The sequence below is a fragment of the Macaca fascicularis genome, chromosome X (assembly GCF_037993035.2).
Source record: "Macaca fascicularis isolate 582-1 chromosome X, T2T-MFA8v1.1".
Taxonomy (NCBI): Eukaryota; Metazoa; Chordata; class Mammalia; order Primates; family Cercopithecidae; genus Macaca; species Macaca fascicularis.
This window is the reverse complement of record NC_088395.1, coordinates 29,391,983-29,418,090: the sequence shown is the minus strand read 5'-3', so window position 1 is coordinate 29,418,090 and position 26,108 is coordinate 29,391,983. Positions and strand designations below refer to the sequence as shown.

The 26,108-nt window shown below is 37.3% G+C and overlaps 1 protein-coding gene across 1 annotated transcript in view; it reads right to left on the bottom strand.

The window, feature by feature from the left end:
- Positions 1-26,108, bottom strand: part of IL1RAPL1 (interleukin 1 receptor accessory protein like 1) — a 1,418,294-nt gene that overhangs the window by 580,825 nt on the left and 811,361 nt on the right. Inside the window, exons 4-5 of the mRNA XM_005593223.5 lie at positions 3,360-3,546; positions 499-652 (exon numbers count right to left, since the gene is read on the bottom strand). Coding sequence (XP_005593280.1) covers positions 499-652; positions 3,360-3,546 — 341 coding nt within the window. The remainder of the gene's footprint in view (positions 1-498; positions 653-3,359; positions 3,547-26,108) is intronic.

The window sequence follows — 26,108 nt, the reverse complement described above, 5'->3', positions numbered from 1 at the left end:
ACTTCATCTTGCTCTTCTCCCCCAGGCTGGAGTGCAATGGCACGATCTCAGCTTGCTGTAACCTCTGCCTCCCAGGTTCGAGTGATTCTCCTGCCTCAGCCTCCCAAGTAGCTGGGATTACAGCCACCACGCCTGGCTAATTTTTGTATTTTTAGTAGACACAGGGTTTCACCATGTTGGCCAGGCTGGTCTTGAACCCCTGACCTTGTGATTCGCCCTACTCGGCCTCTCAAAGTGCTGGGATTACAGGCGTGAGCCACCGCACCTGGCTGAAAAGCCAACATTTCTATAACTCCCTAAACATATTCTCTTTAGCCTTTGAACGGACTTCAGTGGAAGATGATTCAAAAGCAAGGAGGAATAACTTTCACCTATAGGAATCCACTTGCAATTGATTATGTACTTCTTTATAGATTAAAAAAATAATCTGTAGCATAAAAACTAACTTAAAACAGTAGTTTTATCACTTCCAAGTGAAATATTGAAGACTGTGATTACCTGTAACAGTTAATTCAGTAGTTCTTCTCACAATGAAACCTCCATATTTTAATTCACAGGTATAATTTCCAATGTCATCTTCTCTGACTTCTCTTATAAGCAGAGTATCTCTTTTAAATACAATACTTGGCCTCCATGTTTTTGTCCTGCATTCCTGTATGAAGAACATACAATTTTGGTAGTACATATAGTAATGGAAAAATATAGAACAGTTTTAAATGACTAAAACAAAAGCTTCTAAAATTACATTTTAAAGGGACTAAAAAGTTTGAAACTAATGCTAAAGAATTCCACTTCTTCTCAGAATCTCTGGGAAATCAATTTGTTTCCTAGAATTTGCCTTCCTAGAATAATACAGCAAGTTGTACTGGTCATTATACATTTTTGAACCAATGAATACTTCAATCTGAAGATAATTTTTTTAAAAAGTCAATTAACTTCTGAGATTAGTATATCTAAACTACATATGTATTGATTTATTAGACATAAGAATAGAGATGTATGCTAAGACTATACCTGACATCATTTTGGAAACAAATGTTTCACATTTGATGATTGTGAAATCAACCATATTGAAATTGATAACATAAAATACAAACCATATTATTTTATTGGAAAGCAGAAAATTTGCCGTACAAAAGATGGCACCGTTCAATGATTATACCTGAATTCTATTTCAATATTTGAAACATTTTAGTTTTGCATTTAGTAAAAATTAAATCTCTTCATAGTGTGTGCATGCTATAATTCATGAAAGACACAATCAACATTTATATGCAAGGTCTTTAGAGTTCCATAAATATCTGTTTTCATTGTTGATAGACTTACCAAATTATGGTCTCTGAATTAAGCTTTGAATTATAATGATGTTGGCTCAGGAGATTTCTGTTTTTGCCAAAACAGAAGTCAATTTCCTCTAGCCAGATTTGAAATCAATGGAACGAGGATAAAACAGCTTTAAAACATTTGACACTCTTCAGGGTTAATATTATTTCTAAAAAGTTGTATTGCCAAATCAAATTTTTACAGAACATTATTTTATGTGGCTCAATGCCTTTGTGTAATTGGGGGCAATTTTCCAGTTATTTCAGACCAAAATATACATTGCATATGCCATATTAGTTGTATGACTCGTGATGATTGCATAAATTTTCCACTGAATGTGTGACATCTATATTTAGTCAGACTAATTGTTTTATACTATTCTACTATAGAAGTAGCCCTTAAATCTCTGCTATTTAGACTATAGGGGCTAATCTTTGACTATGGAAAGATAATCTGAAATTTTATGACTTTTAAATACCACATATACTGCGTCCCCACCCACCACTTCACTAGTCTGCATAGCTTAAGGTCAAAATTACTGTGGCAATGTTGGCAATATGAGTAAAGGACTAGCCACTTTTTAAATTGTGTATGTGTAGTCTCTCATCTTTCAGCAAATTTTAAGATGCTCTTTACAAAAGGTGAGAAAAGACACACAACTCTTAAACTTATTAGTGAACAACAAAGGAACTGCATATTTAGAAGCTGATGTCACACATGAGTACTAAGGAAAAAAAGGGTTTTTTTGGAGACTTCGGGTCAAACTCCCCTAATACCACTCCCCCTTGAAGCAATCATCAGGGCTTACCTCAGAATATGCCTGTGGAAGTCAGGCAAACCACAGGGTGGTTTGAGATGTAAGGGTGGTTAAGGATGAGAAATACTCCAACAATTAAAAAAAGAGAAAAAGAAAATTCATTCCACAGTAACAGAAACCAGCAGGACTAATATTTGTGTTCCGTTTAACATAGTCTAGGACTGAAAATCAAGCAAGGGACATGTATAAAACAGTTCCCTTGATGTTCTGAATCCACAATTTCACATGATCAAGAATCAGAAGTAAGTCTTACTTAGGAAAGAGCATTGCTGTTTTGGAAAAATCTTTTTTAAAATTGTTAAAGGTTTGCTTCTTGTTTTATTTCTAACAGTTTTTGAATTCATCTTCAGTCTGTCATGAAGGCTCAAATTCTGTGTACTGACATTTGTGGATCAAGTTACAGAGGCCCAGCTTCTAAAGTCCTACTTCCAGTGAGTTGGATAAAGCAAATGTTACATAAGGATTCTTTAAACTATGGATAAAATATTCTGGAGGAATGTTCATAGCATCCATACTTTATTTTTTGAGTATATTCAATAACAAAAAGTTCTTTTATGGTACAAACAAGCTTAAAATTATGTTCAAATCTGGAATATCACTAAACATCAATGATGGTGATAGGAAACTCAGAGGTTCAATTATTCTGTTTAAGTTTAAAGTTTCATCTGGTTTTAGAAGAAAGTTACTTTAATATTGTATTTCTGGTGTCATAAAATTTCCTCATATGTTATTTCTTTAAAATGTTTATGTTTATACATGAAAAAGATTAGAATATGGAAAAAATTATGTCCATTAAACAGAACATTCCATGAAAAACTAGTATATGATTTTATCCTGGAAAAAAAAGCAAACCTTTTTCCTTTGTTTGGGGACATTTTGAATTACTAATGTGAAGAATCCTGAAAAGAAGGTTCAAGGTAATTTAGTTCCTGAAATTATCAACCCAGACCATAATAGACTTGAAAATATTGTCCATGTAAATAAAATATAAACATAAACAGAACAGCTTATTACAGTGGATTATCAATACAAATATTAACTAGAATTTACTAAAGCCATTGGTTAAAAAACATTTAATGACCAGTATAACTTGCTGTATTATTCTAGGAAGGCAAAGCTAAACTGTATCATGCCCATGTAAGTTTTCTATCCAATTTGCTCCAGAATATAAGGCACAATTAATTTGTTAATAGGAAATAGAACCACCCGCAGTCCATACCTTGTACCAAAGGATTTCAGGTTCTCTGGTTGGCAGTAGAAAATCCTCTATGTCACGGCACGAAATTTCCTTGCTTTTGCTAAGTTCAGCTTTTTCAAAATACTTCATCTTGGAATTATAGCAGAGTCCAGTGTCATTTTCACCCACTGTTAGCGAGATGGATACTTTCATACAGTAAGTGGAGTTTCTGTAACAAAGCAGAATAAATATGGTGACCTGGAGTGAACAAAAAGCAAGTGTTGCCAAGGCACTGTATTCAATTCACTTAAAAGAGAAGCAAAAACTTCATTGTTTAACTAATTTTATGGTATCTTGACTTAATCCACAGGGTTCTCTCTTGCTACCCAACTAAACAATACTTGGTCTTGTGAAGGTTAAATGTATATTTGTTTTTATTTGCCAGAGAAAATGTTTTGTTTTACATTCAGGTTCAGTTTTAAAATGTTTAATAGATATTTTGTACCTAGAAAAAAAATAAAGGAAGATTTAGGTCAAGAATAAAGTCAAGCCTGGGCTTATGCTAAAATTAACAAATTCAATAGAAGTAGAAAACTATAACTGGCCTATTAATCACAGCGAGGTACAGGAATAATGGGGCATGCTCTTACAATATTGGTTGTCTTGCTAAGAAGAGTAGTTACTGAGTCTGGGCAGAACACATTCTTGGATAAAAGTATTGCAAAGTTACTATCTTTATCGACCCGTATCTATTTGGGTTGGGACCTGGAGTCCAGGTTGTCAGAGCAAAGCAGTCTACTGTGTTACATAAGAACAACCTCATCCTGATAGACAGATTCTACAGAATCCAGTCATTAAATAAGCATCTCTTTTTTTCTTCCTGGTACATAAATCAAGTTTATATCTTGGAATAAGTGAGGCTATAAACCTTTTGTAAGGGTTGGGACCAAATGAAGTTTTTTCAGTAAATTGCACTACTTCTACTTATTTTTTAAGTCTCAGGACATTCAATGAACACTGATAATGTATCAGGCATGGTGTTGACTAATGAGAAGAAAGAGAGGAATAAAATATTGAATTCAAAGTTTGCTTTAGAACTTCCCATTTGGTAAATAAGTGCCCAACTGCTTATTCATGTACTTGGCCATCAAATTCCTGTATTTGAGTCTCACTGCGTACCATCTCTACAACACTGGGCAATTTATTTAACTCCTTTGAGTCTCAGGTGGGGTAGAGAGACAGCACCTGTCTAAGCATTAAAAAGGATACTGGATAGAAATCTGCTTGGCCTGTCATAGGTGTTCAGTGACACTAGTTCCTCTTCGCATCATGAACAACATCTCCTAAGTCCTCCTCCTTATTCAGCTAACACTTTGACATTTAAGCAGCTCCCTTATTTAGATTCTTGCTTTTGTTTAATGCTAATATGACACAGTGAGAATGTCCAGAAGATGGGTAGGCTATTAGGCTTAATATCTGGTAACAAAGAATATTTCCACAAAATTGGATGGTTCTTTATTGAATGTAGACATCTCTAGCTTCCTATAATACCTAGCCTACAAGTAGATGTAAGATACTTAATAGGTGAAATAATTAGCCATTAAACAAAGTTAGTCAGAAGTTTGAAAAAAGTCCTGAGCATGCGTGTTTCAGGAATTTTGCTAGAAGAAGGCATATTCCCTGTCCTGAGGCCCTCACAATCCAGGGAAAGAGACAAGCAAATAAACAGCTGAAATTCAACATGATAATTTCTATAAAGAGCTATGAACTACCACAGTGGTATCAAAGAAAGAAACAAGAAAGCTCCATAAATGATGATATTTGAACTATCTTAGAGACTGAATAAGACTTTTGCAATTTTAAGAAGGGTTATCTGAGGTAACGGTTTGCACAAAGCCTGGAAGGATAAAACAACTTGCTGTGTCTAAGTAATTGCAAATAATGTGGAGTGACTGGAGTATAAAGGACTTGAGACTGGATAGATGCACAGAAGCAAGACTGAAAGTCACATAAGCCACTTAAAAGAGTTTAAACTTTATGTTGAGGAATGATGAACTTTGGATCTTGGAAAGGATTTTCTGATTATAATGAGAAAAATGGGTTTGACTGTAAGGAAGAATAAATGCAATGAGACAAATTAGAAAGCAACTGCATTCATTCAGAAACAAATGGCAGCCCCAATGAAAACAACACACATTGGGACACAAAAGAGGGATCACGTTCAAAATATATTTAAGACACTGAATCAATATAACAGTGAGGAAGCAAAGGAAAGAGAGAGGCATCCAAGATGATCAAGAATTTTTCTCAGTTGAGTATATGAAAGGTAGAATCAATCTTTCAGCATAAAAAACACTGAAAAAGAAACAGATTTGAGAGAAAAGAGTGTGTTAAATTTTAGCTTGAGCTTCACATCCAAACGAAAAAGATACCCTCTTTGGGTTTGCCAGCAATACTGCTCATGCATTATTTATTAATTTTACTCCAGTACTGACTGGCGCATGCTCTTTCCAGGCTCATTATAAGATCATTTTTTCAGAAAAAAAAATTATCTAAATTAACCTATTAACTGTTTTAGGGCACATTCAAATGTGCCTTAAGAAGATACTTGGGTTTTAGAATAATACAGATTTGTAGAACACAGAATTTTTAAAAAAACAAAACAAAATTTAAAAAAACAAAAAAACCAGAAAAGCCTTTTAAAGAAGTAAATCTGTGCATTATAATTTTGAAACTTCCACATAAATCGTTTAGACACAAGAGTCTTAGATTTCCTTTCTCCTCAAACTATTGATTACTTTTGTTTGTCTGTTGTACTGTATCTCTTTGTGTGGAATACCAGACATTCATATACAGAGAGAGAGGGAGAGAGAGGCAGGGTCAACTGTAGAGCAAGACTCCAAAGCCCAACCTCATGGGTTCAATCTCAATCACTCATTCAAGCTCTATCACTCATTATTTTTGAAAACTAGGGAAAGTTACTTGGCTCATTTGGCTTCCATTTCCTTATTAGGATAAGGTGAAAGTAATACCAATGATGCCATAGGCTGCTGTGGAAAATGAATACAATAAAACCCATAAAGAACTTAGAACATTGCCTGTCTTCCAGTGAACACTCAGTAACTGTTAGATCTTATTATCAGCACCGCCTCCTTCATTCCCAGTTTCTTTATATTTCCATTTTGCAGTACAGTCACACAGTGTTTGTTTAACAAATTAGAACATACTGCCATGATGAGGCCTTCAGTTCTTTGGTGTCTAATTAGTGTGAAGCTTAAAAGTCCAGATAAGTCCTTATACTTTTCATTTGAAATATATGAGTGGGTTGAATAAGAATGACTAAAGTTGAAGTAAATATGGACTCCCCACCACAGCCATCACCTCTTTTTCTTCTTTAAATACAAATGTCCCCTAATCTTCAGAAAATGGCTCCAGATGAACATCACTTAGGTATTCTTATTTTCCTAACTTTTATTCTTCAGCTCTGTGAGATGAGTGCTGATTTACAAATGTCTGGTAATGTCTGGCTGGAACTCCAGACTCTCCAGGATGGCACTATTTTCAAATTACTTTCGATGTTTAATACTTGTTTACTGTTTCTGTTCATCAGTAGGTGATTTAAAAAGCTAAAAATAAACTAGTATCCAACGAATGCTACAGTCCCATTTACTGAGACGAGCTAACAGGAAACAAGCAACTTGTGACACATTAATAAACATATGATACCCCTGAGGGGAATTTACACACTCTCAAAGCAAAGAGTGCATTCCGCCATCATCAAACTTGCGACATGACTGCTATGGTTCTCTGCTGTCAGGGAAATAACGTGGAATGGGGTAAATGGGGTAAAGAGAATGCTCCTAAAGGACTTATGGTAAAACCATTAGCACATATTTACTCAGCTTTTACTGTTTATAACAGATGGGTTGTAGTCTAGGCAAAAACTTAAGTCATGATTGCTGGTTTCAATGTTTATAAAATGACTAGAGAGACAGGACATGCATGCAGGCAGAGAAAACAGAGTTATTTACAGTCAAGAGTCAATACCCCACTATCCTTTCTAGTGAAGAAAGAATATTAGTATAGACTTTTAAATAAAGATCCAGTTGTCTCTGGCAAGGGTGACGCTGAGGTCCCCACCAGGTACACACACAACATATTGTAGAAACAACTAACATAAAGTTACTTATTTCAATGTCTTAACATTACAGCAAAGGGATCCAAGGCTGAAAGAAGTCAATGAATTTCTCTAATTCTATTATCTAATTAGTGGTAGAAATAGGGTTAGAACTCACATCTCCTAACTTCTAATTCACTGGTCTCTTCTATATGCTAAGGGAGGTAATTGGTGCTGGGTTAGCATACATAGACTCTATATACCTATGGATGATCATAGATATATAGATATATACATACCATTGTTTAAGATAAAAGAAAGTTACCTACCCTTAACCCTTCGTTTTACTTTATTTTACACTCTAAAATAAATGTCTTCTGGACATTAAGGGCTTACATTTTCAAATTTTCTTCAGGACTTTAATGACACAAGTTTTCAAAAAAATCCATGATCTAACTTGATTTTTTTTGAAAATTTAGGTCCTTAAAGTCCCCAAAACCTGATAAGTGATATAAGGGAGCAGGTGACCTGAAATATTATTGTTTCTTCATATTTTTCTACTATATAAAAGCTATATGTATGTATTTGTGTGTATATATACTATATATATTTACTTCTGAGGCACTGGCTTTGAGTCCCGCCTTACAAAGAAGAAAAAGAAAATCTGATTCAGTGAAAATATTGGGAATTCCCAAATACTTTTGAACACAATTAAGAAATCAATATAAGACACAAAAATAAATTCAAAATAATTACTTCCATTCAGATTCCAGAAGTCAGTAGAGCACCGTGAACTCCTCCACAGGTTTCTCAGTACTGTTGTACTTTGAAATAGAAGACAATTCAGTATTGATATGCATGGGAGCTATCAGATTTTTTTTTGTTTTTTGGAGATGGAATTTCGCTCTTGTTGCCCAGGCTGGAGTGCAATAGTGCGATCTCAGCTCACTGAAACCTCCGCCTACTGGATTCAAGCGATTCTCCAGCCTCAGCCTCCAGAGTAGCTGGGATCACAGGCACATGCTACCACTCCAGGATAATTTTTGTATTTTTTGTAGAGACAGGGTTTCACCATGTTGGTCAGCTAGTCTCAAACTCCTGATCTCAGCTGATCTACCTGCCTCAGCCTCCCAAAGTGCTGGGATTACAGGCGTGAGCCACTGTGCCTGGCCGCTATCAGAGATTTTAAAATTCATTTTTAAAAGGATGACTACATTGCATAACTTATAGATCAAAGTGCAGAAATTTGGGTAGTGCAGGAAGAAGGTAAAAAAGGAAAATATGTGTGGAAAGGGAAATTTTGTATATAACTGATTCACTGATAAAGGATATTAAAAACCGTGTTATGTGATAACCTTAGTATAGCACAGTTTTAATTATTCTGTAATCACACGCCCTATGCACGGTAATGTGTAGTGTTTGGTATCCCTCTCTTGCTCTAGCAGAATTACCAGTGGCATGACTGTAAAATGTATCCTCTAACAGGATCACTAAACACATGACCTGTGTATTCTGCTAATTCTCAAGTCCCTGAGGGAAATAACATTTTTATAATGTTTGGCAATCTTTTCCTACTTCACGAAGTAGTGTGTAAGAAAGCCAGGGATTTGATTAACGTTTTTAAAGGATTAAGTTGTTCTATGCCTCTGCGTTTTATATGGTCTACTCTAACATTCATTGGTCATTTTTCAAGTCATGATATTTCCTTTTTGTAAGAATGAAGGCACATAATATTTTTCAAGTGTCATAAGCCTTTGGCACTGAGAAGCAGCACAGAGTGGCAGCAGATCTGAAGGTTCAGTTACTACAGACCTGAGCAGAAGTGAACTGTGTGGAAGGCAGCTTCTCAACCAGAAATTTGACCATCGTGTCTAATCATTAGTTGTCAACAGAAAGTGTTAGGAATGAAAAAGTGTCAAGGTTAGATTGTGGAAGGGGCATCTTAGAGCTTTTTAAACCTTAAATATACTTTGATAGTTTATCTCTAATCTTAAAGCATTCAATTTTTTTCCCTTTTTTATTGTTCTGTCAGTCTTTATGGTAATGCCTGAAGCTATGCATGTGATCCTCTCTCATATCTTATCTTTCTTAAACACACTGTGTTTGTAGCTACTGACACTAAATGAGAGATTTGTTGGGATTAGTTTTTCTTTTCAGAAGAGCTCTGGAGGACCTATTGATTTAACCCTGGTTGAAATCAGCCCTTGGTGAAAAGATTGGAATGAGACCATCAAGCAGATGCTTAAAACCTAAAAACGCCAGTTTACTGCCTTCTCATTTGAAATTCTTTTTTAAACATTTTCTTGAAACTGGTAAATTGAACTCCACCTACAGTGTTTCGCTAACTGTAAATTCAAGATAATTGTCTTCTCTTTTTTGGTAAAAAGTGATCAATACAATTTTCCTATTTTTATTTTTCTAACCTATTATTCCTGGAATATTAGAGTTGAGAAGGCCTAGGCATATAAAATTCTAGTCCAGTATTTCTGTCTGAGTAATTCTTGGGAATGAACATTTTCAGACTTCACCTCTGTAGATTCCAAGAGTAAGGGAAAATATAAGAGGGAGAAGAAGTAAAAACCATGTCAGTGAGGGAAACTGAGGCCCAGGTCATGGGTTCAAGATTACACACATTACATATAATTTCTTCAGGGCCTATGGCTGATTTCTTCGATCTTTATGCGTTTTAACCTTTTTTTTTTTTTTGAGATGGAGTCTTGCTCTGTAGCCCAGGCTGGAGTGCAGTGGTGCAAGCTTGGCTCACTGCTACCTCCACCTCCCCGGTTCAGGAGATTCTCCTGCCTCAGTCTCCTGAGTAGCTGGGACTACAGGCGTCTGCCACCACGCCCAGCTAATTTTTTGTATTTTTAGTAGAGACGGGCTTCCACTGTGTTAGCCAGGCTGGTCTTGATCTCCTGACTTCGTGATCCGCCCACCTCGACCTCCCAAAGTGCTGGGATTACAGGCGTGAGCCACTGCGCCTGCCCCCATTTTAACATTTTTATTTTCTTCCTAACAGTCACAATTTTTTTTTTTTTTTTTTTTTTTTTTTTTTTTTTTTTTTTTTTTTTTGAGATGGAGTCTTGTTTGAACTGTCGCCCAGGCTGAGTGCAGTGCGTGATCTCGGCTCACTGCAACCTCTGCCTCCCGGGTTCACACCATTCTCCTCCCTCAGCCTCCTGAGTAGCTAGGACTACAGGCACCCACCAACATGCCCGGCTATTTTTGTTTTTGTTTTTGTTTGTATTTTTTGCATTTTTAGTACAGACGGGGTTTCACCGTGTTAGCCAGGATGGTCTCCATCTCCTGACTTCGTGATCCACCTGCCTCGGCCTCCCAAAATGCTGCGATTACAGGCGTAAGCCACTGTGCCCGGCCCACAATCACAATTTTTAATTACAGTATTTTTCCTCATTTTGCTACATCCACTATTAATATGTATGCTTCTCATAATATGTAAAATATGGAAGTAAGCTGTATGCTGTTTGAATTCTTAGAGGCACATTATTTTTTAACTGAGGTAAAATTCATGCAACATAAAATGAACCATTTACTATTTTGAAGTTTATAATTAAATGGCATTTAATACATTGATAATGTTTTGAAACGCTCACCTCTATCTAGTTCTAAAACTAGAAAACCTAGTACCCATTAGCAATTACTCTTCTCTCTTCTCTCCCTACAATAACTGGAAACCACCCATCTGCTTTCTGTCTCTATGGATCTGCTTATTCTGGATATTTCATATAAATGTCATCATATAAATGTAGCCTTTTGTGTCTGGCTTCTTTTACTTAGCATAATGTTTTCAGGGTTCATCCACGCTGTAGTATGCATCAGTACTTCATTCCTTCCTTTTGGCTGAACATTAGCCCATTGTGTGATATACCACTTTCCATGTATCCAATCATAAGCTTATTGGACATTTGGGTTTGTTTTCACATTTTAGCTACTGTGAATAATGCTGCTATGAACATGCATGTACAAATATTTAAGTCCCTGCTTTTAATTCTTTTGGGTATATATCTAGAATTTGAATTGCTGGGTCATATGGTTTAACTTTTTGAGGGACCAGGAATATTTCCTTTGTTAATCTCTTAAACTCTTTCTCCTTTTCTGAACATTTCAGTTTCTGTTGACACATGGATAGGAATTCAATAAAGGAATTTGTTCAGTGATGACCTGTTGAGGCTAAAGACTTCAAAGGTCTAATGATCTCCTTAAGTGCCTGGTACAGGATCAGGCATTTAGGAGGTACTCTCAATATATAATATATTAAATAAATAAATGAATGAACTATTATCTAATAGCTACAAAGTTCTGACTGCTTTGTTTTGGCTTAACCTTTCTAAACAATTCCCACCTAAACCCAACCATACTAGTTTTTTGATACCTTTCATTTTCTTGAGTTTTGAAATAACACATACTTCTTTTTCTTTCTTTTTCTTTTTTTTCTTTCCAGACACAGTCTTGCTGTTTCGCCCAGGCTGGAGTGCAGTGGCATGATTTCGGCTCACTGCAACCTCCACCTCCTACGTTCAAGCGATTATCGTGCCTCAGCCTCCCGAATAGCTGGGACTACAGGCGCCTGCCACCAAGCCTGGCTAATTTTTGTATTTTTAGTAGAGGCAGGGTTGCACCATGTTGGCTAGGCTGGTCTCAAACTCCTGACCTCAAAAGATCTACTCACCTTGGCCTCCCGAAGTGCTGGGAGTACAGACGTGAGCCACTGCGCCCAGCCATAAATAACACGTATTACTTGATAGCATATACAGCAAACAGACGTGTCTTCCATGCCCACAAATAATTAAAATAGAGTTGTAAAGATGCTCTGCACTGAATAGCTACACACAATCACCTGATGCTCTCCTTATTTCATCCAACACACAACAGGCCTTCTTCTAACCATAGTTGACATTCTTGATGTGAAAGACAAGGGATAGGGAAGATAAATGTGTGAGTCACATTTGGGTAAGTTGCACATCACTTTTTGTTCTCCAAGCTTTACAAAGGCAGCTTTTTCTAAGGTGTTCATAATATTTACCAAGACTCATGATCAGAGTTTCATATAAAAAGTGACATCTTTGAACTCAGCACATTTAGAAATGGGTCCATATTCTGAAGACACAGACAGAACAGAACAGACTATCTGCATCTGGACAAACAAGATATTCTTCATCTATAAAAGGTCTAGAGAAAAGGAAACGCAAGCCAGAGTGCTCCCTGAAGAAGAGAATCACAAGCACTTCCCTCAAATTACATGTTCATAGCACCTGCTTGATGCTCTAATTTGAAGACACCACATGAGATTTTACTTGACTTTCTTCACCACTTCCTAATTTCATATTTTTTAACTCCTTCATCCCCTTTTCACCTCCTCTTCCCCTGTCATGGTTTGAGATAATTTCATTCTATGTATATGCAGCATGTCATCCCTTAAACTTCCAGTTCAAAAAGGATGTTGTTTCATAAGAACAAAATAAAACAAAAAGAAAGCACTAAGCCCAGCAATGGCCTTGCAATATAAGAAAAGAATAAATATATGATATCATTTATTAAAGAATTGAATACAATTCTTACTGACTGAGCATTTAAAATTCATTCACGGCTGGGCAGTGTGGTTCACGTCTCTAATCCCAGCACTTTGGGAGGCTCATGTTCAAGGAGTTCAAGACCAGCCTGGGCAACATGGCGAAACTCCACCTCTACAAAAAAATAGAAAAATTAGCCAGACGTGGTAGTGTGTGCCTGTAGTCCCAGATACTTGGGAGGCTGAGGTGGGAGGATCACTTGAGCCTTGGAGGCAGAGGTTGCAGTGACCCAAGATCACACCACTGCACTCCAGCCTGGGTGACAGAGTGAGATCTTGTCTCAAAAAAGAAAAAAAAAAAATTTCACTCAGTCAGCACAACACATTCAATGAGCAATGGCTATATCCTGGACTGGCCGGGGATAAAGCAGTGAATAAACAGGGTACTTGATTTTATGGAGTTTATATCCTACTGAGAGGCAAATTTGGGAAGGAGGAAACATTGTATAGAAAGCTTTACCTTTCTTTTTTTTTTTTTTTTTTTTTTTTCTTTTTCTTTTTTTTTTTTTTTTGAGACGGAGTCTCGCTCTGTCACCCAGGCTGGAGTGCAGTGGCCGGATCTCAGCTCACTGCAAGCTCCGCCTCCCGGGTTCACGCCATTCTCCTGCCTCAGCCTCCTGAGTAGCTGGGACTACAGGCGCCCGCCACCTCGCCCGGCTAGTTTTTTGTATTTTTTAGTAGAGACGGGGTTTCACCGTGTTAACCAGGATGGTCTCGATCTCCCGACCTCGTGATCCGCCCGTCTCGGCCTCCCAAAGTGCTGGGATTACAGGCTTGAGCCACCGCGCCCGGCCGAAAGCTTTACCTTTCAATACCAGCTCACACACACTGGGATGGGTATTATCCGAAAATAAAAAGTGTAGGCCAGGCACGGTGGCTCACACCTATAATCCCAGCACTTTGGGAGGCCAAGGCAGGTGGATCAAGAGGTCAGGAGTTCAAGATCAGCCTGGCCAAGATGGTGAAACCCCGTCTCTACTAAACACACAAAAATTAACCAGGCCTGGTGGTGGGCGCCTGTAATCCCAGCTACTCAGGAGGCTGAGGCAAAGAATTACTTGAACCTGGGAGGCTGAAGTTGCAGTGAGCCAATATCGTGCCACTGCACTCCAGCCTGGGCAACAGAGTGAGATTCTGTCTCAAAAAATAATAATCAAAAAAAATTTTTTTTTAAAAAGTGTGTTGGGGGATGGACAACAAGTATTGGCAAGGAGTAGAGAAATTAGAACCCTTGTGTATTACTGGTAGAATGTAAACTCGTGCAGCCACTGTAGAAAACAGTTTTGCAGTTCCTCAAAATGTTAAATATAGAATATCCAACAATACCTCTCCTAGGTATACACACAAAATAACTGAAAAAAAAATTTGTACACCAATACTCGTAGCAGCATTACTCGCAATAGCCAAAAGGTAGAAAATATTCAAATGTCCATCAACAAATGAAAAGATTAAAAAGTGTGGTGTGTATATATATATACATAATAGGAATGTTATTCAGCCTTAAAAAGCAATGACTTTCTGATACATGATACAACATGGATGAAACCTGAGAACATTAGGCTAAGTGAAATCAGTCAGTCACAAAAGGATAAATATTGTATGATTAAACTTATCTGAGGTTCCTAGGATAAGTAAATTCATAGAAACAGAAAGTAGAGTAGAGGTTACCAGGAGCTGGTGGGAGGAAGGAATGGGAAGTTAGTGTTTCATGGGTAAAGAATTTCTTTTTCTTTTTTTCTTTTTTTTTTTGAGACGGAGTCTCGCTCTGTCACCCAGGCTGGAGTGCAAATGGCACGATCTTGGCTCGCCGCAACCTCCGCCTCCCAGGTTCAAACGATTCTCCTGATTCTCCTGCCTCAGCCTTCCGAGTAGCTGGGATTACATATGCCCGCCACCACGCCCACCTAATTTTGTATTTTTAGTAGAGATGGGGTTTCTCCATGTTGGTAAGGCTGGTGTCGAACTCCTGACCTAAGGTGATTCACCCGTCTCGGCCTCCCAAAGTGCTGGGATTACAGGCGTGAGCCACCGCACCCATGGGTAAAGAATTTCTATTTTAGATGATGGAAAATTTTGGAAATAGACAGTGGTAATGGTTGCACAACATTCTGAATGTAATCAATGCCACTAGTTTTATAATTAAAAATGATTCAAATGATCAATTGCGTGGTATTTTACTACAACTTAAAAAAATTAGAATGGTATACTTTAAGTGGGTGAAATATATGATATATGAATTATATTTCATTTAAGCCATCATTTCAAAAAGATTTAATGCATTATCTCATTTCATTGCCCTCTATGTAATCTCATTTAACCCTCTCACTCTAAATTCCATTTCTATGTTGTGTCTCCTTTATTTGTATCTCCAGCTCTGAACTCTAGATTTATATATTCAAATATCTATTTGCTATGCCTTTTTGAAATCTTAAAAAGTTACTTCATTTATTTGTGACATATACTACATCATCCATCCAATTGCTCAAGCAAAATAGCTGAACGTCCTTTGAAACATCACGGGCTTACTCCAATGGAACTAGCGGGAGTTGAATGAGGGAGTTCCATAAACTCAATAGTTAGATAATACTTCAATGCAACATTTAACAATTAAATTAATGCAAAAATAATCCACAAGAAGAATACATCTCATATTTTTTTATGCACTCAGTTTTATATTTATAGTTATCCTCTCAGTTATCACTAACTGGTCTTTTCTTTGCCTTCTTTCTTTATATTGGTATATATTTTCTCCTCCATAACATTGTAAGAGTCTTGCATGAGGGGGTCGTATCTGCCTTAACACTTTATCCCATACATAGTTTCTCAATTTCCCAGTTTCTCCTCACAAATGGCGCTGGTGATGAATTTTTACAAGAGGGGATCTATCCTTTCAGTTTCTGGGTTCTGGTAACACCACTTCCTTCTTCTCTTTGTCCCTTCATATATAGGGGTGGTAGTAGTTTCCTAATGTCACTAACGTCTGGGTCATTTCAGCTCTTCTAGCATACTGATATCCTGTTTCCCACGTTACATTTCTTCTACTGAACTATCTGGAATGAATTTGCTTTAACTGACTAGGTCCTGGCCAATACAGTAGCTTAGGGAACAAATAGTCTAAGTGTTTAATCCACATTTTATCTAAATTCCTAGAGGTCTCCCATGAGGTAAAAGAAAAAGATAAATTATATAGGTGTACATTTGCAAATATTACAAATAACACTGTTCAAACATAGTAAATGTAATAAGTTAAGGTACTTTTCCAGCTTCCTTTCTATGATTAAAGCCTCTTATTTATGTATCTAAAACCAAAAACAGGAAAAAAGGAAAAAGCGGAATTAAACTGTGAATTAATAGAATTTAAAAGCAGAGTTGGGTTTTTGGGGGAGGTAACTTTTTTATTCTATATGATTTAGACACATTTCACAGTTGGTTTCCTTTCCATTCCTTTATATACAATTATAATATCACTTCAAGTTCATGCAATTTTCCGATATTTCTTGCTAGAATGGAAAGCCATTTATCTGAATTACCTATTATTCATTAAAATAACGAATGGTTTGAATACCAGCAACCTAATAACTTTACTCGGCAATAACTGGTCATTTTTGGAAAAAGAAAATGGCCTAATGACTTCTATTTTTTTTGTAAACATAAACATGCTCAGAATATGACATTATATTAAGGATTCACGCCAACAGAGACAATACAGAAATAAAAAACTTTACATTTCAGTTGTCAGAATGTAATACTATAGAGTTATGTTAGAGGTATGATTAAAAGTGTTAGAAGTAAAACACAAGTGGGTCCAATCTTTATCCAAATGTGACAGTGAATATAAGAAGAGAATATTTTCACAGGGAGAGGAATTTATTTGCAAGTTGTGTGACTAGGAACAAGTAACATCTTCCTTGAACTTCAGCACCAGATCATAGAACTCTAAGGATACTTAATCTCATAGAGTTATTGTGAGAAGTAAATAGCATCCTGGTGTGAATGTATTTTGTAATGGACAAACTGCCACACAATAGGTATTATTCCTGTTACTGTTATTTGCAGTAATGGACTGGGACTCAGATTATGGTCAACTTCACTACATTTCTTGTATCTTCTCAGGCTCAATGTTGTTGCACATACCCTTCATTATTCAAAATATATCAGCACTGACTAAATATGAAATTTATGTCAAGGTCACCACTTTTTGAAGCTTAATCTGCTTTCCAGCAGCACCTCATAAAAGGGATAAATCACATAACTCTTCCTATTTAATCTCCTTATCCTACTGTGAATGCAGCTCTCTTCCTTTTTCTGTTCTCCAGATCCAACTTTTTCATTTTTATAGAAAGATTCAGTATGAATAGAACACCCTTTCTGTGAGAGAAGTCTCATACATTTGAAATTCAGTTAATCTTGTCTCATAGTATTGCCTGAAAGAGCTGCAGTTGACAGAGGCATCAAGTGGAAGGCATTCCTAGATGCAGGAATACAGAGATAAATACATAAATACATGAATGAATGAATGAATGAATGAATGAATGAATGAATGAATGAATAAATAAATAAATAAAGCAGCAATGAGGGCTTATCTGTTATTAGCTCTGCTCTCTTTTCTGAGTTTCAGACGGATGAAACACCAAGGGGATTCTAGGACTAGATAGCTAAATATCTGTGGATGTCAACAACTGTATACATGGAACAGAGATTTTGAAATTCACTATTTTTAGAAGTATAGGTCATATGAAAAACACTGATTCCCTAGCCGTAGGGGAGGTGGAATAATGACACTGGAGGTTTTGCAACAGTCAGCTGTCAAAACTCCTTTTCTGTCAATACTATAAGATTATTTCTCATGTTCTTCTCATAGGAAACAACTGTAACAAAAAATTGAAATGGCTTTACTGTGTCCATGATTTTCAGTTAAAATATCTGCCTCTTCCTTAAAAGTACATTATGATAATAGCAAGAAAATAGAGAACATGTATGTATTATTGCCGTTTTACCCAATTATATTCAGTCTTATCTAAATGTCAAGTTTTCCGAAATTATTCATCACATGCATATGAAGAATATCTCAATGATTAACTAGACATCATTTCCTTCGGTGCTTTCCTAAAGCTCCAATTTATGCAACAGCATTGTAATCATGCCCACTCTCAAAACCCTTATGTTCACTAGCCTATTAAATACAACTGTAACTGACTACCTTGGTGGATAATTTACAAAACCTATTACAATGCTTCTGGCTTTCTTTCACTAATATGGATTTATTTGGAATCAAAATTATATGAAGTATTGCTGTATAATTTCACTTTGTAGTTACTGATGTCACTATCTACCATTTATTATGTCTATAATGTACAAAGCACATAAGGTGAGTAAATATATATATATTTTGTACCAGTCTTGCTCTGTCACCCAGGCCGGAGTGCAGTGGCACAATCATGGTCACTATAGCCTCGACCTTCTGGGTTCAAGCGAACCTCCTGTGTCAGTCTCCTGAGTAGTTGGGACTGCAGGAATGTGCCACCACATCTGGATAAGTTTTTTTACTTTCTGTAGAGGCAGTGTCTCTCCAGGTCACCCAGACTGTTATTGAACTCCTGGGCTCAAGAGATCCTCCTGCCTCAGTGTCCCAAGTAGCTGGGACTACAGGTGCATGCCAGCATGTCCAGCTAAATTTTTTTAAATTTTATTTTTTGTAGAGATGAGGTCTCCCTCTGTTGCTCAGGCTGGTCTCTAATTCCAGGGATCCAGCAATCCTCCCACTTCGGCCTCGCAAAGTGCTAGGGTTATAGGGATGTGCTACCTCACCCAGCCAACTCATTAATTTGAATAGTGGCTTTGGGTATGTTACTTTTTCATTTATCACATAAAAATCTCCATGGAAGCTTATGTCATTTCCAAAAATTTCAAAATTACATTATTGATGACATCATTATTTATGCTGTATTTACCTGGTCTATTATTGCATTTTTGAGAGATTTTACATAAAGCTATTAATTTTTTTGTATGCATGTGTGTGTCCTCTATTTCAACCTGTAACTTACTTCTTTCTAAAAATTAATAACAACTCTTCAGGGTAGTCTAAGCAACCCTCTTTACTTTCTCAACACAGACTTATCTGTGTTTCTACTATGTTCTGATTTTTCTCCACTATTTCTCAGAAAATGTTGTTACTAAGGCTATCAAAAACCTAATTTTCAACAATTACATGGTTTCAATAGTTTCACTGGCTCAACAGTTATCTGGCTTGAGCACTCTATGGCATTTAATACTATTTACTCCCATTCTTCTTGAAATTTTATTAGTAAGCCTATTCCTGAGTGTTCTGTGCCTCTATTCATTCTCTTCTTTCTTTATAAATGCTAGAATTTCCCTAGGATTTTGTCCTTGCTATCCATTTCCTCTTGAGTGCTCTCATGTTACCAAGTGATACTCGGACTGTAGTAGTGCTGCCCCACTGATGAGTAACACTGGGTGCAGGTGGTGTACAAATTATTTTTAAAAGGTTTAAAAAGTAGTAGATTTTTTAATGAGACTATAGGCCAGTGGTGAGAAATTCCCATTTACGCACTCCAGCCACCCTAAAAAACCTGAAGGCAAATCCTATTCCTAGTTTCTTTGTTATCCATAGGAATTGGACTAATAAAAGCACTCAACAATGGCTAGGTGCAGTGGCTCACACCTGTAATCCCAGCACTTTGGGAGGCTGAGGTGGGTGGATTACCTGAGGTCAGGAGTTCGAGACCAGCCTTACCAACATGGAGACACCCCATCTCTACTAAAAATACAAAATTAGCAGTGCATGGCGACGCATGCCAGTAATCCCAGTTACTCGGGAGGCTGAGGCAGAAGAATCACTTGAACCCAGGAGGCGGAGGTTGTGGTGAGCCGAGATCATGTCATTGCACTCCAGCCTGGGCAACAAGAGCAAAACTGCATCTCAAAAACAAACAAAATAACATAAAATAAACCCTAAACAGTATTTCAGGGTGTCTGTTTCCCCACACTATTAGCTAACATGATAAGCTATGAAATGTTCTGATCTTCAGTAATCTAGTAGGAAAAAAAAAAAAAATGGTCTTTTAGAACAAAATTCTGTCATTCATGGTAACATGAATGAGCCTGGAGTACATTAAGTGAAATAGGTCAGGCACGGAAAGACAAATATCCCTTATATTTGTCTCACTCACATTTGGAAGCTAAAAAATACATCTCATAGAAGTAAAGAGTAGAATAGTGGTGACCAGAGGCAGGGAAGGGTAGGGAAGGGAGAGGGATAGCCAAAGGATGGTTAACAGATAAAAAAATACAGTGAGGAAGTGGGACAAGATGGCTTACCAGACACAGCTAGAAAGCACTGTTCCCACCAAGAGGGACCAAAATGTTAAGTAAAGCAACATAATTTGAATATATCTTTGAAGAGAAAAATGCCAAGAGTGGATGGAAATGTGATGCAGGCACTGAGGCTGAAGAGAGAGAAATCTGGGAACCGTGTACAGGGTACCTGAACGTTACGGCTAGTGTTCGGCTCCAAATGGCTCCTGGGAAAGGGGTGAGTAAAGAAACTGTGGGACTGCCCACTCTCACTGTGAACCTCTGGGATCCTAGCTACAGGGGATTCCTGTAGACATTTGAGCTGACAGGGGAATCTACCCAGAGAGTAGGCAGAGATAAGGCTTCAGCCAGTGCAAAGCCAGGAGCCTTTCTGCGTGGAAGAGCTGCAGCAGGGCATGACCTTAGGTAAGTGCCCAACCCACAGGGCTCCCCATTTTCCTCTGAGAATCTCTAGACCCAACTGACTGCCAGGCCAGGAGAAAGGAGGGCTGGCTTTCCTACAGGACTAGGGTATGTTCACTTTGCAGGCTCTCCTGCCCACAAGCCCTTCCCAGAGCCTCTGCCTGGGTACCCCCCTTCCCCACACAGGAATGTGTACATGGCACAGCCTATGCTGTCCAGCCTGGATGCTTGGCTCCATCTGAGTATGTTCCCAGCAGCCTGGAAGCACTTCAGACTTCCCAGTGCACCCAGAACCCAACCCGAACGTCAAGAGGATGGAGCTGGGAGCCAGTCCTGGTGCCCCAGGGCTGTGGTGCACAGTTTGGGAATGCTACACTGAGATCTGTATGCGACACTCTAGTGGGGAAGGAGCCCACTCTCACAGCACTGACAGGGGTGAAACACATGGGATCATGGACTGGCATGGGAGCGAGGCATGCCTCCCTCTGCATGGCCAGTCCAGAAAGGGAGTAGCCTATCTCCATGTTATGGCCTCTGCCCAAGGGAGACACATGGCCCAGAACAGCTAACAAAATAAATGTGGGCATGGTGGAAGTAATCAGAGGGGTTTCCTAAGACCCAGGAGCAGGCCTGGTGAGGAAGACATCTCCCCCTACACCACAGAGCATGACTGCAAATGCAAGGAAATACACAGGAGCCGCACAGCTGAGTAAGAGCCTATCTACTGACCATTATTCCCATATACCATCTACAGAATTGCAGCCCAAACTACAGCACCAAAAATATTTTGCGAATATATCCCCCTGTGAAACAAACCATGGGCAAGAATTGAGCCATATATAAAGACATTATGCAGAGCCTTGACCCTCAGAAAACACGCAGAAACAAAGACAACCAACTATACCTAACTTACACCACAGACGGAAGAACACTAGTCCTCCCAGATGAGAAAGAATCAGTGCAATAACTGTGGCAACTTAAAAAGCCAGAGTATCCTCTTACTTCCAAATGAGCAAACCAGCTCCCCAGCAATGCTTCTTAAACAGTCTGACATGACTAAAATGACAGACATAAAATTCAGAACCTAGCTGGCAAGGAAGCTCATTGAGATTCAGGAGACAGTTGAAACTCAATCCAAGGAATCCAATGAATCAAGCAAAATCATGCAAGAACTGAAAGAAAAAATAACCGTTTTAAGAAAAAATCACACTCAACTTCTAGAGCTGAAAAATTACTAGATGAATTTTATAATAAACTCAGAAGTATTACTAGCAGAATAGACCAAACTGAGAAAAGAATCTCAGAGCTCAAAGACTTGATCTTTGAATCAACCCAATCAGACAAAAATAAAGAAAAAATAATAATTTTAAAAATGAAAAAAAAAAAAACCACCTCAAAGAAATAGGGGATTATGTGCAGTGGCCAAATCTATGAACCATATGGCATTACTGAGAGAGAAGGAAAGAGAATAAGTAGCTTAAAAATATATTTGAGGATATAATTCACAAAAAATTTCTTAATCTCACTAGAGAAGTTGACATGTAAATTCAGGAAATACAAGGAACTCCGGCTACATACTATACAAGATGACCATCCCCAAGGCACATAGTCATCAGATTCACAAAGGTCAATGCCTCATAAGAGGTCATTAAGGGACTGCTAAACATGAAATTGAAAGAACAACACTTGCTACGACAAAAAACACACTTAAGTACATAGCCCACAGACACTAAAAAGCAACTATGCAATCAGGTCTACATAATAACCAGCTAACAACATGATGACAGGATCAAAATCTCATCTATCAATACTAACCCCAAATGTAAATAGGCTAAATGTCCCACTTAAAAGACATGGAGTGGCAAGCTGGATACAAATAAAAGACTCAATCATCTTCCGTTTTCAGGAGACCCATCTTTACTATAATGACACCCACAGACTCAAAGTAAAGGGATTGAGAAAGAGCTACCATGCAAACAGAAAACAAAAGAGAGTGGGAGTCATCATTCTTATATTAGATAAAACAGATTGTAAACCAATAACAATAAAGAAGAACAAAGAAGGGCATTACATAATGATAACAGTTACACTCCAACAAGAAGCCTTCATTATCCTTAATACATATGCACCCAACATTGGAGCACCCAGATTCATAAAACATGTTCTTCTTGACCTACAGAAAGACTGAGACAGCTACACAATGATAACGGGAGATGTCAATACCCACTGACAGCAAGGTGATAAACAGATCATCAAGGCTTATACTTCACACTCAACCAATTGAACCTAATAGACATCTACAGAACACTCCATCCAACAACCATAGATTATACATTCTTCTCATCTATACATGAAGCATATTCTAAGATAAACCACATGCTTAGTCATAAAGCAAGTCTCAGTAAATTCAAAACAATCAACATCATGTCAAGCACACCCTCAGACCACAGTACAATAAAAATAGAAATCAGTATCAAGAAGGTCTCTCAAAACTACACAAATAAGCAGGGCACAGTGGCTGACACCTATAATCCTAGCACTTTCGGAGGCCAAAGTGGGTGGAATGGTTGAGCCCAGGAGTTCAAGAACAGCCTGGGTGACATGGTGAAACCCCATCTCTACAAAAAAATGCAAAAACATTAGTCAGCAATGGTGGTGTGCACCTGTAGTTCCAGCTATTTGGGTGGCTGGGGTGTGAGGTTCACCCGAGCCTGGGGAGATTGAGGCTGCAGTGAGCCATGATCATGCCACTGCACTCCAGCCTGATCAATGGAATGAGACACTTTCTAAAAAAAAAAAACTATACAAATACACAAAAATTAAACAACTTACCCGTGAATAATTCCTGGATGAACACTGAAATGAAGGCAGAAACCAAAATATATTTTGAAATTAATGAAAATCGGGATATATCTTATCAAAATCTCCAGAATGCAGCTAAAGCAGTGTTAAGAGGAAAGTTTATAGTGATAAACACCTTCATCAAGAAGTTAGAAAGATCTCAAATTAACAATCTAACTTTGTACCTAAATGAACTAGGAAATAAAAGAACAAACCAACCCTAAAACTAGCAGAAGAAAATAAATAACTAAAATTAGAGAAAACTGTATGAAACTAAGATGCAAAAATCCATTCAATAGATCAATAAAACTGAGTTACTTTTTTGAAAGAATAAACAAGATCGATAGACCACTAGTTTAATTAACAAAGAAAAAAACAGAAGACCCAAATAAGTACAATCAGAAATGACAAAGATGACATTACAACTAACTCCACAGAAATATAAAAGATCCTCAGAGACTACTATGAACAACTCTATGCAAACAAATTAGAAAATCTAGAGGAAGTGGATAAATTCCTGAAAACACACAATCTCCCAAGACTGAATCAAGAAGAGATGAAACCCTGAATAGACAAATACCAACTTCTGAAATTGAATCAGAAAAAAAAAAAAAAAAAAAAAACAGCGACCCACCAGAAAAAGTCCTGGATCAGATGGATTCACAGTCAAATTTTACCAGATATAGAAAGAAGAACTGGTACCAATCTTACTAGAACTATTTCAAAAAGTCACGGAGGAAGGTCTCCTCCCTAACTCATTCTATGAAGGTAGCATCAGCCTGCTACCAAAACGAGGCAGAGACATGACAAAAAAAGAAAACTTTAGGCCTATATCACTGATGAAAATAGATGTAAAAATTCTCAACAAAATACTACCAAACTGTATCCAGCAGCACATTAAAAAGTTATCTCAGTCAGGCATTGTGGCTTAAACCTTTAATCACAGGACTTTGGGAGGCTGAGGAGAGAAGACTGCCCGAGGCCAGCAGTTTGAGACTACCCTGGGCAGCAAAGAGACCTCGTCAAAACAAAAAAATTAAAAATTAAAAAAAGAGACCTTGTCACAACAAAACATTAAAAACTGTTGTAAAAAATGAAAAATTTAAAAGTTAACTCACCATAATCAAGTTTGCTTTGTTCCTGGGATGCAAGGTGTTTCAAAATACAAAAATCAATAAATCCAATTCACCACATAAAGATAATTAAAAACAAAAACCATATGATCACCTCACTGAACTGGAAAAAGGTTTTGATAAAATCCAAAATCTATTCATGATTAAAACAACAACAACAATAAAGAACTAGGCATTGAAGGAACATACCTCAAAGTAATGAGAGCCATTTATGACAAACCTATAGCCAACATCACACTGAATGGGCAAAAGATGGCACCATTCCCCATGAAAACTGTAACAAGACAAGGATACCCATTCTGACCACTCCTATTCAATATAGTACTAGAAGTCCTAGCCCAGAGTAAATAGGCAAGAGAAAGAAGCAAAAGGCATCCAAACAGGAAAATAAGAATTCAAACTCTCTCTCTTTTCTAATGATATAATTCTATACCTAGAAAATCCAAAAGACTCAGCCAAAAGGCTCCTGGAACTGATAAACAACTTCAGTAAAGTTTCAGGATAGAAAATCAATGTACGAAACTCAGTAGCATTTCTATACATCAATAACATCCAAGCTGGGAATCAGATCAACAACATAATCCCATTTACAGTAGTAACAAAAAAATACCTAGGAATATATTTAACCAAAGTGGTGAAAGATCTCTACAAGAAGAACTAAAAAGCATTGCTAAAGGAACTAAGAGATGACACAAATAAATGCAAAACATTCCATGCTAATGGACTGGAAGAATCAATATTGTTAAAGTAGCCATATTGCCCAAAGCAATTCGCATACTCAATGCTATTTCTATCAAACTACAAGTGTCATTTTTCACAGAATTAGAAAAACTATTCTAAAATCCATGTGGAGCCAAAACAGAGACTGAATAGCTAAAGCAATCCTAAGTAAAAAGAACAAAGACAGAGTCATCACACTACCTGACTTTGAAATATACTATAAGGCTAAAGTAACCAAAACAGCATGTATCAGTACAAACAAAGACACATAGACCAATGGAATAGAACAGAAAACTCAGAAATAAAATATAGTATTCCATGGTGCATATGTACCCATTTTCTTTATCCAATCCACCAGTGATGGGCACCTAAGTTGATTCTATGTCTTTACTATTGTGAATAGCATGATGATGAACATATAAGTGCATGTGTCTTATTGGTAGAATGATTTGTTTTCCTTTGGGTGTATACCAAATAATGGGATTGCTGGACTGAATGGTAGCTCTGTTTTATGTTCTTTGAGAAATCTGTAAGTTCTTTGAGAAATCTATAAAAATACTATATTTTATTTCTGAGTTTTCTATTCCATTGGTCTATGTGTGCTGCACACCTACAACAATCTGATCTTTGATGGGGCTAACAAAAGCAATGGG